Source organism: Nannospalax galili, unplaced genomic scaffold (genome assembly GCF_000622305.1).
Source record: "Nannospalax galili isolate Female #2095 unplaced genomic scaffold, S.galili_v1.0 scaffold31, whole genome shotgun sequence".
NCBI lineage: Eukaryota > Metazoa > Chordata > Mammalia > Rodentia > Spalacidae > Nannospalax > Nannospalax galili.
Window position 1 is genome coordinate 1,601,002 of NW_008332149.1, and position 15,803 is coordinate 1,616,804.

The 15,803-nt window shown below is 42.9% G+C and overlaps 1 protein-coding gene across 4 annotated transcripts in view; it reads right to left on the minus strand.

The window, feature by feature from the left end:
* Plekha1 (pleckstrin homology domain containing A1) overlaps positions 1-15,803 on the minus strand; it is a 56,485-nt gene that overhangs the window by 18,977 nt on the left and 21,705 nt on the right. For all 4 annotated transcript variants that reach the window (XM_008827263.2, XM_008827266.3, XM_029560722.1 and 1 more), the window contains exons 4-5: positions 13,139-13,184; positions 5,258-5,355 (exon numbers count right to left, since the gene is read on the minus strand). In XM_008827263.2, the coding sequence (XP_008825485.1) occupies positions 5,258-5,355; positions 13,139-13,184 (144 nt within the window). The remainder of the gene's footprint in view (positions 1-5,257; positions 5,356-13,138; positions 13,185-15,803) is intronic.

Consider the following 15,803-nt stretch of genomic DNA (forward strand, 5'->3'; position numbering starts at 1 on the left):
GATAAACATTTTCATCCCCCCTAAATCACCAACTGTTAATGAGAATCAGCAGTCGTCTCACAGGCCGGAGAGCAATGCCAAGAACTGGGGTTTTAGTCCCTACTGCTTCCTCCCGTTTTTCCTTTTTTAAAAATTTTATTTCTACTTTTTAAAAAATATTTTATTTATTATTTTTATTTTATGTGTATGATAATCCCAGCACTTGGGAGGCAGAGACAGGCGGATCTCTGTGAGTTCAAGGCCAGTTTCCCCTGGAACGGGAGTTAAGGACAGTTCGTAGCCACCATGTGGGTGCTGAGAATCGAACCCAGGTCCTCTGCAAGAGCAGTCAGTGCTCTAAACTGCTGAGCCATCTCTCCAGACCCTCATGTTTTTTTAAAAATGTTTATTACTTTTATTTTATGTGTATGCATGCATCGCCTGCATGTAGGTAAGTGCACCCGTGTCGTGCAATGCCTACAGAGGACAGAAGAAGTTGTTGGATCCCCTGGAACTGGAGTTATGGACAGCTGTTAGCTGCCATGTGGGTGCTGGGATTTGAACCTGAGTCTTCTGCAAGAACAGTCAGTGCTCTTATCTGCTGAGCTATCTCTCCAGCCCCCTAGTTTTGTTTATTTTTATTTTTATTTTTTTGTCTTTTTGAGACAGGGTCTCCCTGTAGCCTCAGCTGTCCTGGAACTCATTATGTAGACCAGGCTGGCCTTGAACTCACAGAGATACACCTGCCTCTGCCTCCCAAGTGCTGGGACTACCGGCGTGCACTACCATGCCTGGCCAGCCCCCTATTTTTAATTATGTACATGTATGTGTGTCTGTGCAGATGAGTGAAGGTGCCCATGGAAACCAGAGTGTTGGATCCCCTGGAATTGGAGTTATAGGCACTTGTGAGCCTCCTGGTGTAGGTGCTGGGACTCGAACTCAGATCCCCTGCAAGATGCTCAGCACAGCACTGAGCCATCTCTCCACCCATCCCCCAACTTTTTCTTAATGTGACTTTGTTTCCTGTGAGGGACTTGAAAGCCTTCTCAGCAGGCATTTCAATATGACCCTAACACTTGCTCCAGTAGAAGGAAAAGAAAAGTGATTATATGAGATGAATAAAACAGATTTCAGTATTATGACTAAAATAAAGAAAAATGCTACAGGCATCTCAAAAGTTACAGGGGCAAGGTATGGTGGCGCACACCTTTAGCCCCAGTACTCGGGAGGCAGAGGCAGGCAGATTTCTGTGAGTTTAAGGCTAGCCTGGTCTACACAGCAAGTTCCAGGTCAGCTAGAGATACAGAGAGACCCTATCACAAAAAGACTGAAAAGAAAAATAAAAAAGGTATAGGGAAGGGTGAAATTCAGCTTACTAAGAATGAGCTGGAGGACAGAACCTAGAGTGACCAGACAAATTCCTGAGCTGCAAGCTCTTTAGCACTCTACCTGGTCATGGCCAGTCTGTGCAGAGCAAATGACCTGCCTAACACTGAGGGCCAGCAGCCCACTTGTTAGAGCAAAGTCCGATACTCAGTTACTGTTCTATTTGTACCAGCTACCATTAAAAACAAATGAAAGGGGCTGGACAGCTGGCTCAGCAGTTAGGAGCAATGGCTGCTCTTTCAGAGGGCCTGGGTTTACTTCCCAGCATCCACATGGCAGCTAACATGGGTGCACTTATATACATGCAAACAATATACTCATACACATAAAATAAAACTAAAGTATTTTTTTAAAAAAATAGTGGACTTGGCCAGGCATGGTGTCACAGGCTTTTAATCCCAGCACTCAGCAAACAGGCAGCCCTATCTCTATGAAATCAAGGTCATCCTGGTCTACTTAGCAGAGTTCATTCCAGGCCAGCTGAGGCTATAAGGAGACCCCATCTCAAACAAACAAACAAACAAACAAACAAACAAAATAAAAATAATGAACTTCTGCTTAGGAAAAACCATGGACTTCTTAAACACACTTCAATAACCAGTAGGGGACCAGGAACCACAATACTAATGATGCCATCACCATAAATAGCTGAAAGAATGCTTCCCTTTTGATTTTCCAAACTCTAGTCACTGAATATTCCATTTAAGATTAGTTCTTCTGCTGGGCATGGTGGCACACCTTTAATCCTGCCACTAAGGAGGCAGAGGCAGGTGAATCTTTGTAGACTAAGGCCAGCCTGGTCTACATGGTGAGTTCTAGGCCAGCTGGGGCTACAGGGAGACCCTGTCACAAATTAAAAATAAAGTTAGTTCTTCTAGTATTGTTATTTGTTTTTAAATCTTTTTTTTTTTGTCTTTCTGAGACAGGGTCTCCCTGTAGCCCCAGCTGTCCTGGAACTTACTATGTAGACCAGGCTGGCCTTGAACTCACAGAGATCCACCTGCCTCTGCCTCCTGAGTGCTGGGATTAAAGGTGTGCGCCACCACGCCCGGCTAAAATCTTTTTTGTTCTGTAAATAAATTAAGAGAGAATCTGAAATGTCAATGGACACCCAGCAGACTCAGGGAGAGTCAGTAAAGGCAACTACGGCAACAAAGGGCAGCACTACAAGGTGACAAGCTACTGTAGAGAGGACTACTTAAACAAGCACCCCTTTCTCACCTACCATCCTCTAGCACCTCTGTGCTAAGAACACACATTCTCAAACCCTAATTTCAAATTTCTAAAACTTTTACTTTTCTCTATCACATGGTACTCAACAGACCACTAAATCACAGAGTTGACCAGAGCATCATCTGGAGTGATTCCATTGCAAGGGAAAATACATATGGAAACATTAATTCTTCAAAGAGTCTACACATAAATAGGAAATTAGAAGTGTCACACTCTAAACACTTAAATATGCAATATTCCAATGAAGTCAACTGGTAATAATTTCTCTTTTTTGTCTTTTTGAGATAGGGTCTCCCTGTAGCCCCAGCTGGCCTCGAACTCACAGAAAAACTGGCAATATTTTCATCTTAAAAAATTAACAAAATGTCAAGCTGGGCGTGGTAGCTCATGCCTTTAATCCCAGCACTATGAGGATCTCAGTAAGTTCAACACCAGCCTGGTCTACATGATGAGTTCTAGGCCAGCTAGGGTTACAAGGAGACCCTGTCTCAAAAAGACCAAAAAAAAAGTTAAAAATTATTAAAGCATGAGAAATCCTGGTGCTTTCAGTCAACTATCAATTCCATACTCATTTAAATGCACTTATAATCACTTTTTTGATGATTCCTATGTTTTACATGTATTTATATTTTCTAAATTATAACAACATGAAAATATTTATCAAGATTTATCTTAAAAACTGTAAAACTTTTAACATGTAAATAAAGCTACAAGATCACACAAGCTAACTAAAAGTCTACAGCTTTCCAGGAATGGTAGTACACACCTTTAATCTTGGCAGACAGTGGTGGGCAGATCTCTGTGAGAAAGAGGCCAGCCTGGTCTACAAAGCTAGTTCCAGGTCAGTTGGGGCTATAGGAAAACCCTGCCTCAAAAAGACCAAAAACAAGAAAGTCTAACCCTCAAATATTACCCAGTCCCTAATCAGTTTCTCCTTCATGGTAAAAGCTTGACAGTGTCCTGTGAGGAAAACTGTTTCATCCCATGAATATAAATTATACACAGCAATCCAAGACACTTGTAGAAAGCTGGAGACCATCCACATTACTTCTATTCTGAAGCATTAAGAAACCAGTTCAGCCGGGCATGGTGGTGCACGCCTGTAATCCCAGCACTCGGGAGGCAGAGGCAGGCGGATCTCTGTGAGTTCAAGGCCAGCCTGGTCTACATAGTGAGTTCCAGGACAGCTGGGGCTACAGGGAAACCCTGCTTCAAAAAGACAAAAAAAACAAACAAACAAAAAAAAAAACCAGTTCTGCTTATTACTGTAAACTGTGAAAAATGAATTCAGTAAAGTACTACATATTGTCTTTCTAAAGAAATTTTTCAAGTAGGGAATATTTATTTGATCTCAAAATGATCAGCTAAAACCTTTTTTAAAACATAAACTTCTAAATCTGTTCAAAATATTGCTTTCTGAAACTGCACAAACCCCAAAATAACTTCTGCTCCATGTACAGATCAGATGCGGTGTGTGGGCGTTTTCTGTCATGTGGTAACAAGCTGTTCTGTGCAAGACAAAAATTTAGACCTAAGAACAGCCTTGGCTGTTAACTCTTTGTTGTGTTGCGAAAGAGACATGGACTCATTCCTTCTGGGATGGAAACTAATGAGTGGCTGTAATGCTGATACTCAGGGCACATGTTCTTTGGCATAAAGTAGTTAAGGCCCACCAACAACTGGCCTTTACTGAAAGCATACTTTGATTGATTCAACCCCACACAGGAGGTGCTCCTTCCCAGCCCCTTTCCAGGCAGCCTCTGTTGTGTTTCTCTTTAAGTGTGTAAGGAGGAAAAGGTGTGGCAAGGTTGAGGGAATAGACTCATCCACATCTCAGCAGCAACAGCAGCTCACAAAAGCTTAGCTGGCTTTAGGAAGGAGCTCTTTGATTCCTGCACTGAAGATCTGGTTCAGGTTCCAGGCCCAGTAGGCACCAGCCCCAGCTGACCAGCACTGAAAGCTGTATTTCACTCAACCTTTCTAACCCTCACTTTTCCAAAGAGCTTAGGTAAAACCTTTAGTCTACAGCCTGCCTGGAACAGTGTAAATAATCAGTAAACACTAACACTCATTATAGCAAACAAGAAAAGGGTTTGTAGCAACAAGCCACAACATCAGAAGACAAGCGAGCTCTGGAACCCAAGGAAAAGGCAGGGAGGGGAAACATTTAGAGCCTCAGACACTCCCACATTACATGGGCACATCCCTCTGCTTGCCATGGCTCTTCAATCCCTAGCCCTTCACCTCCCCTGTCCACTCCCATCTTCAACTCCTGCCTGTAATGGCTTAGAAGAGGGGCATGTGTACGGAATCATCAGAGTAGGTGACCCAAAGCCTCTTATCCTACTTTGGAAGAGAAAAACAATGACCAAAATCAACACGCTACATGCATCTTCCCTAGAACACTCCTGTAAGCAGTGTTCAGTCTACAGTGATGTGCATCCTTACTAGGGACACAGTGAGTGGAAGGCATTAGCAGGCTGATGAAAGGACTGACAGTCCCCATGTATAAGAAAATATTTTCACATTCAGAACATCTGTCTGTTAAACAAAACTTGAGAACGCAACCTGCCGGTAAGCTGAGGACATTCAGTGGAAACACTTTCAAAATGTAAAGATTACTTCTATACATGGGGAAATTAAAAATACAAATACTCACTGTAATTTTTATAGCTTTGTTCAAGACATTTACCCACTCCACCAAGTCTTGCTGGTCATTGGCTTGTAGGAAGTATTTCCTCATTCCTGCATTCATGACTGTGGGGAAAACAAATGTATGAAATATTGGACTTCTCACCTCTAAATTTATGTTTGTGGCAGCTGAAAAAACCTTGCTCGATTCAACACTTTAACTCTTGGATTTCACAAAACACATTTGGTCATACACAGTACTGCTTCTACCATTCAATTATGTAGGTCAAACTCTTTTAGGGCCACCTTTTTCATTGGATAAGATATACTAATACATGGTGGGTCAATTCCCCAACGGTACACACGTCACTTACAATCCTGGAAATCATATAAAGTAGCACAATGAAACATCTGCACATCTTTCTCTGGCTAGAATTTCTGTGGGATAATTTTCTTGACATAGATTTACTGAGTCACAGAGAATTCACATTTAAAACATTTCTATTAGCAAACTGTCTTGTCAAAGACTGAATCCATCGATCTTCTTCCCACCTGTGTACACAAAGGCCTCTGCAGACTCCTGTACATATCACCATCAGCACCCATGCTAATCACACACTTGTTTTCAGCCCCAAAGCTCTCCGACTCTGGGGCTGAGAGTCTGAAGCTTTATTTCATAGGTTTCCTTGCTAGCTGGAGTCATGTTCTGCCAGAGGAAAGTACTGGTGGGAGCCTGGAAGGTGGGATGGGGAAGATGAAACGAGGCCATCTGCCTCAGTTCTGACCTCCTTCTAGCAGACACAACTCACGTCCAGAGCCTTCTTACACCTCCTCTGCCAGCCAGCCTTGCAGGGTCCAGAGGACACCCATCACGGGCAGCTGCTCCTCCTCCACACCCAGCTGCTCCTCCGCACCCCAAGGCTATGCACTGCTTCTTCCCTTTTATGTTCTAGTCCTGGAGAGGGAGCTGCTTCACACAGTCTCCGATTTCTGAGTCACTTCAACACTTCACAAGTTCTTCCCACCTTCTAACATTTAGGTAACTAACTCCTTGTCACAATTTCCTTGGGACTGGAAGACTCATGTGGAGTTCTAGTCACTGGATCCTGACTGACACAGCAGCGTAACAGTGGATAAGTACACCTTGTTTAAATCTGAATTTTTTTGATTACTGAGAAAAATTAGTTTTTTAAAAAATATTCTTTTTATTTTATGTGTATGAATGTATTGCCTGTATGTATGTGAGCGCACCCGTGTCATGCAATGCCGCGGAGGTCAGAAGAGGGCTTCGGATTCCCGTGGAACTGGAGTTAAGGATGGTTCATAAGTGCCATGTGGGTGCTGGGAATCGAACCTGGGTCCTCTGCAAGAGCAGTTAGTGCTCTTAACCACTGAGCCATCTCTCCAGCCACGAAAAATTAGTTTTATATGGTTATTACTCAACTGTATTTGTTTCTAGAACTTTGGCTGTTTCATTCTCTTGAGCTATTGTTTATAGCTTATTAATTTGTAGGAGCTTTCCTATTACTCTGTTGTTTTATTATAATCCCATTTCCTAATCCTGACTTCTGTGTTCATGGTGTCTTTGACAATACAAGTATTCTATCAATTTTTCTTTTTAATTCCTCTAGATTTCATATCTTTAGAAAACTTCCCTAATTTAAGAGTATAAATATCTAGCTGGCATGGTGGTACATGCCTTTAATCCAGCACTCGAGAGGCACAGGCAGAGTTTAAGTCAGCCTGGTCTACATAGTGAGTTCCAGGCCAGCTGGAAAAAAAAAAAAAAAGCATAAAAATCTCTATTTTCAAACTCTTTAAGAATTTTATCTATTTATTTTATGGGACACTTCACGAATTTGAGGGTCATCCTTGCTCGAGGGCCATGCTAATCTTCCTGCACTGTTCCTGGTCCAATTTTAGTACATGAAGCAAATGTTGAATATATGTGGAGCTAAATGTTGAATATATGTGGAGCTTCATATGAAATCTGAATGTGCTCCTTAGGGATGGGGCTATCTACTTTTTTACTTTAAAAAAAAAATTTATGTGTATGAGTGTATTGCTTACATATATGTAAGTGCACCCATGTCATGCAATGCCAGTGGAAGTCAGAAAAGGGCATCAGATTCCCTGGAACTGGAGTTTTGATAGGTGCTAGCTGCCATGTGGGTGCTGGGAATTGAATCCAGGTCCTCTGCAAGAACAGCCAGTGCTCTTAACTGCTAAGCCATCTCTCCAGCCTCAGGTCTATCTGCTTTATAAAGCAAAGCACATCTGCACATATGGTATTCTACAAGCTACCAGAGTTGGCTCTTCAATTACACCTATTCACTACACATTATGTAGTTATCTAAAAATCAAATACTATTCTGAGAATTAAGGTACCAATAGCTACAGTGTTCAAATACAAACATAACTGCCAAAGGCTCTCCAAGATGTGAATAATTAACGTACCAGCACCTGGCTGGATATGACTAAGAGAAGAGGGAAATGAAAGCCCTCAAGAAAAAGAATTTATTCCTTGGAGCTGGAGAGATGGCTCAGTGGCATAAAACAAATGCACAACATACATTTCTGAATGAATAATATTTATAGTAAACTATATAGGGAATATTAAGGAAAGAAAGACTGATCAACGTAACTAAAAAGACTCCTGGTGGCTGGAGATGTAGCTCAACACTTTGCCTAGGATGCTCAAGGCTCTGGGTTCCAACTCAAAAAAACAAACCAAAACAAAACAAAAAACCCAGCAACTCTTGGCACAGTCTGTTGTTTGAATAAATACTCATATGCTTTGATTTCATGTCAAGAGGAGCATAAACATCTGCTACAAACTAGGAACACCGAAAGTGGTCAGGTCTGACAAGCTTACACTCTCCCAAGCACTGACTGATCTGAGTCCTGCTTTCTTCACCTAGGAAACAGCAATGTCACCCTGTTCCTGAAGGAATGGAGATGCAGATGGAAAGAAACTGACAGAATATTCTTCTCCATCACCACCCTCAGATTTCCATAGCATGCAAGTATGCTCAATAGGGGTGTGTTTGCAACACAGGAACAGAGGGTGTAGATAGGAAGAGGAGGAAAAAGTTCTAAATATTGGAAACGCGGAATGAGGGTGCCTCTACGGTGCCAAGCATCTAAGCAAGAGTTTCACATGAGCCAGAGTCCCCAGAAGCCTGAGTGTGTCTTGCATTTTCACCTGAGCACTTTAATATTCAAATCTTTAAAATCAGAGTTAAATAAACTGGATAAAAACTACAGCACAAACATTAGCATAACTGTGAGCAAAAAACGTCTCACAACCTAGGATAAATGGCTATGGCTCCAGCGTGGCCCCAGAGCTGACGGTGAGCAGCCATGCAAAGGGCCTGTTCTTGCCTTCCCAGGGTTCTCTCCCTCTCTTTTTGCTGAGAAAGCATCTCACTGTGTAGCCCAGACAATGCTGGGATGACAGGTGCAGACCACACTCTATCGCTTTTTTATTACCTTTTTTTCACATTTTACCCTTGGGGATGGAGAGACGTCAGTGGTAAACAGCACTGGCTACTCTTGCAGAGGACCCAGGTTCAAGCCCAGCATCCACATGACGGCTAACACCTGTTAGTAACCAGGGAATCTGATGCCCTCTTTTGGCCTCCGTGGGCACTGCACGCACATGGTGCACTTACATGTCTGTAGGCAAAACACTTATATACATAAAAATAAAAATTAACTAAATACAATTTTTTTCTTCTGGGGCTGGAAAGATGGCTCCACAGTTAAAAGCACTGGCTGCTCTTGCAGAAGCCCCAGATTTGGTTCCCAGCACCCACATGGTGGCCAACAACCATTCATAACTTCAGTTCCAAGTGATCCAACGTCCTAGTCTGACCTCAGCAAGCACTGTATGCATGTGGTGCACTTACATACACGCAGGCAAAACACACATGTACGTAAGTTTTTTAAATTTCTTAAAAAACACCTAATTTTATAGGGTTGGGGATTTAGCTCCGTGGTAGAGTGCTTGCCTAGCAAGTGCAAGGCCCTGGGTTTGGTCAGCTCTGGGGAAAAAAAAAAAGACAAAATAAAAACACCTAATTTTTTTTTTCATTGTTTCTTATTCCTTTTTCTGTTTGATAATTCTTTGCAATCTCGGGCTGTCTGTTCCTATTTTAAAGGAAGGGACTGGAGAGGCTGGTTGGGCACCCTTACGTTGTGGGGTTGAGACCTAAAAAGGCTCACTGTAAAGCAAGTGCTTCTAGTTAGCCGCAACTGTGTTCTTGAGGGTATCAGGCTCTACCCACCCAGGGCTGCAAGTCAGGGCTGCATGCAGGGCAGGGCAGGGCTGCATTCTCAGTCAGACTCCCATCTAATCCTCCTCTTTGCAGTTTCAGGCCTCATTCCTTCCCTTCTCTGGGATTAATGTTAGTTTCTATTTCTGGAGATACCACAAAGCCCATTCCCTGCTGGGCAGGGGAGGGGAGCAGGGTGGCTGCCCACAGGAGCCAGATGGAGGTAGGAACTAGAGGTTATTTTTTTAAAGATATCCAAACAAAGAAACTGTTCTTAGTCCCTCCTCACCATTTCACCCCACGCCCCAAATCATGCCCTATTCCCTAAGCCTATTAGGGAGGTGTGGGGCAGGACACTGAAATGCTCAGCTCTTCGGCCTCTTCCTCTCCTCTGCCACCTTAGCCACCTTTCCTCCATCTATTTCCATATCCACATGAGAGCCACCACTCATGCCCCTTCATTTATCGAAGACAATATGAATTTCTTGTGTGCCCCCTGCCCGTTTCAGAGAATTCAAGACATGCTGCCACTTAGAACTCAGTGTCTAGCTCTGAAGGCCACACTTCATGAGCCTCTTCTCTATTCCTATTAGCAGAGGACTAATAAACCACTGAGAGATGAACAGATGACTCACTTTAATCTTTGATTCCCAACTACAAGCACCCATTCTAATGAGGCCCAACAACCACAAGTGGAGACTGTATTATCTTACGCTATGTTAAAAACAGTACACTGGGGCTGGGTGTACCTCAGCAGTGGAGTACTTGCCTAGTATGAACAAGGTCCTGGGTTTGATACTCAGCACCCAAAAAAAAATGATGATTCATATATTTTAAGACAGAGATCTCTGCTACTTCACTAGCCCTCAATACCCTTCCATTACAAGGCCAGGAAATATTTAGTCATTAAAATGATAATTTGCAGCAAATGTATGACTTTTTAAAAAGTTTCTCATCAGTGGCAAACGCACTAGGATTCTGAGTGGCTGCACATCTCCTGATGCCATCAGTCACAACTCCTAACATCGGCCTGCAGAAGGCTGTCCTTCGCACACAGACAGAGCAAAGAACTTTGACATAAATTCTGTCCCCAAATATCTTTTTACTCTAATGTAAAACAGTCCCTTTTTCACACCAGTTGGCCACTCCAAATATCTGCCCCTTCCATCACAAGAACATGCAGAGAGGGTATCAACTTCATCTTAAACTACGCCCCACTCTCTTAACATGCTCTAAATTTCTCCATGCCTTTTTAGGAATATAATCACTGACTTGCATTAACTGATCAGCTAAGAGATCTCACTGTGATGTGTCCGTACTTCATGTACTGTGCTCTGGGCACATCTACCCTGCTCGTCATCCCCTTACCACACTGATTAGCCATTTGCCTCACTGCTACAGCAAATACCTGATAAAGGCCACCTGAGGGAGAGGATGACTGGCTCACAGTTCAGGGGATGCAGCCCATCGTGGTGGGGAAGGCACAGTGGCAGGCACAGGAGGTGGCTGGTCACGTGCATCCACAGGCAGGAAGCAGAGAGTGATGAATCTTTGTGCTCAGCTCACTTCCTTCTCTTTATGGGGTCTAGAACCCCAGTCCATGGAACTGTGCAGCCCACATTTAGGGGTGTTCCCACTTCAGTTAAGCTAATCTAGATACTCCTTCACAGACATACATGCTCAGAGATCCATTTTCAATGTGATTCTAAATCCCATCAAGTTGACAATTAAGATTACCCCTCACGCCCCGAACCCTTCCTGCCCTGTCCTACCCCATCCCATGCAATCCCACCCTGGTTCTCTTCTCCTTAACAGGCCCATTTCTACTTTCAGGCCATTTTCTATGCCTAGTTTCCACAAATAAGAGAGACCAGTCACTCCTAGTTATACCCAAATGAAATCAGCATACAAAAGAGACACCTGCATACCATGTCTATCATAGCACTATTTATAATCAGTCAAGAGATGGAATTAGCTTGGGTGGCTGCCATCAAATAATAGATTTAAAAAAAAAATGGGATATACACACAGTGGAATATTACTCGGCCATAAAGAATGAAATTGTCATTCGCAAGAAAAGGAATGGGGGCTAGAGAGATGGCTTGGCAGTTAGAAGCACTGACTGCTCTTACAGAGGACCCTGGTTCGATTCCCAGCACCCACATGGTGGCTAACAACCATCTGTAACTCCAGTTCCAGGAGATCTGATGCCCTCTTCTGACCTCCACAGGCACTGTATGACACAGATGCACTTACGCACATGCAGGCAATACATTTATATACGTAAGATAAAAATATTTTTTTAAAAAAGAAAAGGGATGGATCTGGAGATCATAAATAAGACAAACACAGAAAAACAAATTTCTCCACTCTCGGCCTTAGAATTCCACGTAGTCCCCAGTCACCGCCATCAGGGCCCTGCCACCTGGAGGTCCCCACACTTCTGGTCTTCTTACCAAACTTTACCCTGTCTACTCAGCTTTCCCTGTCCTTCCTTTCTTATGTGAAACAGGCTTCCCTGAGACCTCTCCTTTCTTCAACTCCCAGATACCTAGCTTCCAAATCTCTGTACTTTTCCTTCTAAGAGTTTTCCAACTTCTCTTTCTTCCATTCACTCCACCCTACTAAGTATAACAACGCAAAAGCCACTTAACTAATCTGTCTGCACAGAGACTCCCATATGCATCGAGCCAACCACCCTCACCTCAGGTCTGCTTTCCGTCTTCAGAACAAACCACACCCGGTCTCTACCTCCCCGCTTCTCTTCTCCCTTGCACCTCTGCTTACACAGGGTCTCCTCACACAGGGTCTCCTCATTTCTTCTCTCCGGTGGCAAAGGGGGGTCAGGAATTCACATGACCCTCAACACAGGAGTCTCTTCATCCATGGCACCCCTGATTCCAGAGTGTCTGATAAGGACATGACACACTTCCTCGGTCCTTCTCTAACACACTGTCTGCCCCTTCATCAAATGATTGTGAGGTCCAGATACTGTATGTCTGTGAGATTCTTAAGGATACCAACTGTTCCATATTTCCACACAGCCCTAGGGCAAGCAAGGTGTCCACTAGACGCTAAGTACTTGCTCCTCAACTAACAATTCAGCTAACAACCTCAATTACACCTGCCTCCAAGCTCCCAATTTCTCATTACCTAAAGGCCAAAGACTAAATCCTTTTCATTATTTATATGTTTAATATAGAATATAAGGCATAGAGCTAAACTACCTGAAATACTCCTGGAGATCACAGCAGTTACACATGGTGGAGGGAGTTATGACTAGGAAGAGACACAGGAAAGAGGTGTTGGAGTTGGCAGTAAAGGCCAAAGTTTTGTTTTCTCACCTGGATGGTGGTGTAAAAGCATTTACCACCAAATAATTCATTAAGCTATAGGTTTGTTTCTTGTGACTTTTTTTTTTAATGATGTAATTATACCAGCCTAATTTAAAATAAACACAGGGCTAGAAAGATGGCTCAGCAGGTTAATGCACTTCCTACCAAGCCTGATGACCCGAGGTCAAACCCTAGAACCCTCAGGATGGAGAGAACTGACCGCTATAAATTCTCCTCTGACTGCCACATGTGCATATTTCAAAAATAAAACAACTAGCGTTAATTATGTGAACTCACCAAAGCAGAACTCAGCCTTTGGCCTCAGCTTAGTTGCATCACTAACCTAAAAAGAGAAGGAGATACGAGTTATTCACTTCTGAACACGCTACCATGACCAATCCCCAAATATTGTGTACCTTCCATGCACATGATTTCTCACTCAGCATAAAGATCTAAAATTAAAATTTTAAGGTAACTTAAAAGCTGGGTGTGGTAGAGGCAGGGGGCTCTCTGTGAGTTTCAGGCCAGCCAGGGCTGAACAGTGTGACTTTGCCCCAAATATATATATACACATACAAGTAAAATAAAAGCAACTTAAAAAGAACAGCAAATTAAATTTTGGATCTAGGTCCCAACTGTAATGTTTAAGTCAAATTATATTGCCCCATTTTCTTTGAATAAATCCCACTTTTTTTCTACAAAGGAAATGTGAAGAGGCTGAAAGGCACTGGTAGCTTTGTCAGATAGGGTTATGTAACATAATATTTTAAATGCCCTCTATGAATACAGACTCTAAGAATGTTCCAATACTCTGTATTTCTAAGTTAGCTGCAACTGTAAGTAAAAAACGGTAGTCTGTAAGCAGGATCCTGTTCATTTAAAGTCTAGATAGAACTCCAGAGGGCCTTAACCTGCTTTGAGAAATCAACAAGCTTTCAATCTCTGCATGTTCAGGGGATTGCTTCATTAAATGCACAAATAGGCTCATCTTATGACGTGAAGCCCACTGCACTGGATCACTTCTACTCCTTTGAGTAAGGAGCTCTCAGAAGCCCATTCGGGACCAGGACTATGCTGCCACCCAATGACAGCGCTCATCTGTGGCTTCTACTTTGAACCTTCTAAAGAACTCTAGTCTGGGGTTCCTGATAAATTCCAGTTACAAATTCACAGTTGAGTCACAATGAAGTTTGTTCTAGGAATAAATTCTGGGGGGAAATGGCATGTCTAAAGTGGAACAACAAAATTGTACAACTCAAACTACAGCAAGCTTGAGGCCAGAGATGCAAGTAACGAACCGCACAGAAGAGGTTCGTTCCAGCAAGGAGCAGTGGGGAAGCAGCAGCCTGACTCCTGCCTGCTTTACTGAGTTAATACTTCCAGAACAATCTCCATCTTATAAAAGACTGGGCAACAACTGAGGTCAGGCAGATGGGCAGGACCACATTCAGCTTACTCTAATAACATGGACCTTCCCACACTGCTTTGCCGACAGTGAGAAATGCTTGGCAGTGCAAGTGCACTGTGTTGTACATATGCTGTGGGGTTCCAGCAAAAGGAGGTCCGTCATTTCCAAGCAGAATGCTGCCTTTCCTGTAAAGTCTGCAGAGCTCGGCTCCAGCTGCCAGCTGTCCTGAAGAATTATTTAAATGTCTCAATTTATAGAAACACATAAGTTTCTATACATAGTTGTATGCAAGGTATACATTAGTCTTTTGAAAATGTACACAGTATGCCTTGAACAGAATGTTTCCCTTTACGTGAGCAATCTATATAATCTACAGGTCGATACACATACATCTGGTCAGTGACAATGAACACCTGTATGTGATCCTGGAAACAAAGCACCTCCCCGAGGACATGTGTCTCGGGACAGAGGCACATCTTCAAACTGGTGTTCTGTTCATGATCCACGTCTGCCACAAGACTGCATGCAGCACAGGCCAACAGTGCTACAGAGTATGTGGTTACCACCTGCATTGCACAGCTTAAGGTAGCAACAAACTTTCATGGCTTTTGTGTAAAATAGCTACCCAAACGAACAAACAGGGCTAGCACCTCCATGTTTCTATCTTAACTTTTCAAAACACTGATAAAAAAAAATAAAAAGGAAAGAGAAAAGAAAAAAATCTATTTGATCAATATAAAATCTATAGCTCTGAGGATTAAAATTCAGTACTGCAAAACACCAGAAAAACAAAAATCAATAATATATATATATTAAAAAACTTGCAGAGACAAAGTAAAAAGTAGAAAAGCCACTGGGCTTGGTGCCGCATGCCTTTAATCCCAGCACTCGGGAGGCGGATTTCTGTGAATTTGAGGCCAGACTGGTCTACAGAGCGAGTTCCAGGCAGCTGGAGCCACAGGGAGACCCTGTCTCAAAAAGACCAAAAAAAAAAAAAAAAAAAGAAGAAAAGCTCATCCTTTCAATATTAAGATGGTCCACATTTTCCCCAAAATAAAATATACAGGAGCTGCAGAGAGCTCAACAGTCAAGAGAACCAAACCCAAGTTTGGTTCCCAGCAACCATGGCATTACACACACCTTCAACTCCAGGGGATCTGACGTCCTCTTTTGGCTTCTGCAGGTACCCACATTCATGTACACATAACACACACACATGCACACGCACGCACGCACATGTAAGCAAACACATGTACATAAATAGATAAAATCTTAAAAAACAAAATTTCAAATGCCCCAGAACTTGAAGACAGAACTGCTAACTGCCATCTCTCCTATTTATTTATGTATTTGTTTCATTTTGAGACAGTGTCTTGCTAGGCAGCTAGCTCAGGCTGGCCTCAGACTTGCAAACCTCAGCTTCCCAGTGTTGGCTGGGATTACAGGTACACCACCATCCTTGGCAATTTCTTCCTCATCTAACATCCATGTACCTGACCAGGAAAGTCCAATGTCAGCTTCTGCAATCTGTACACCCTTAAGGTTTTTTTTTTT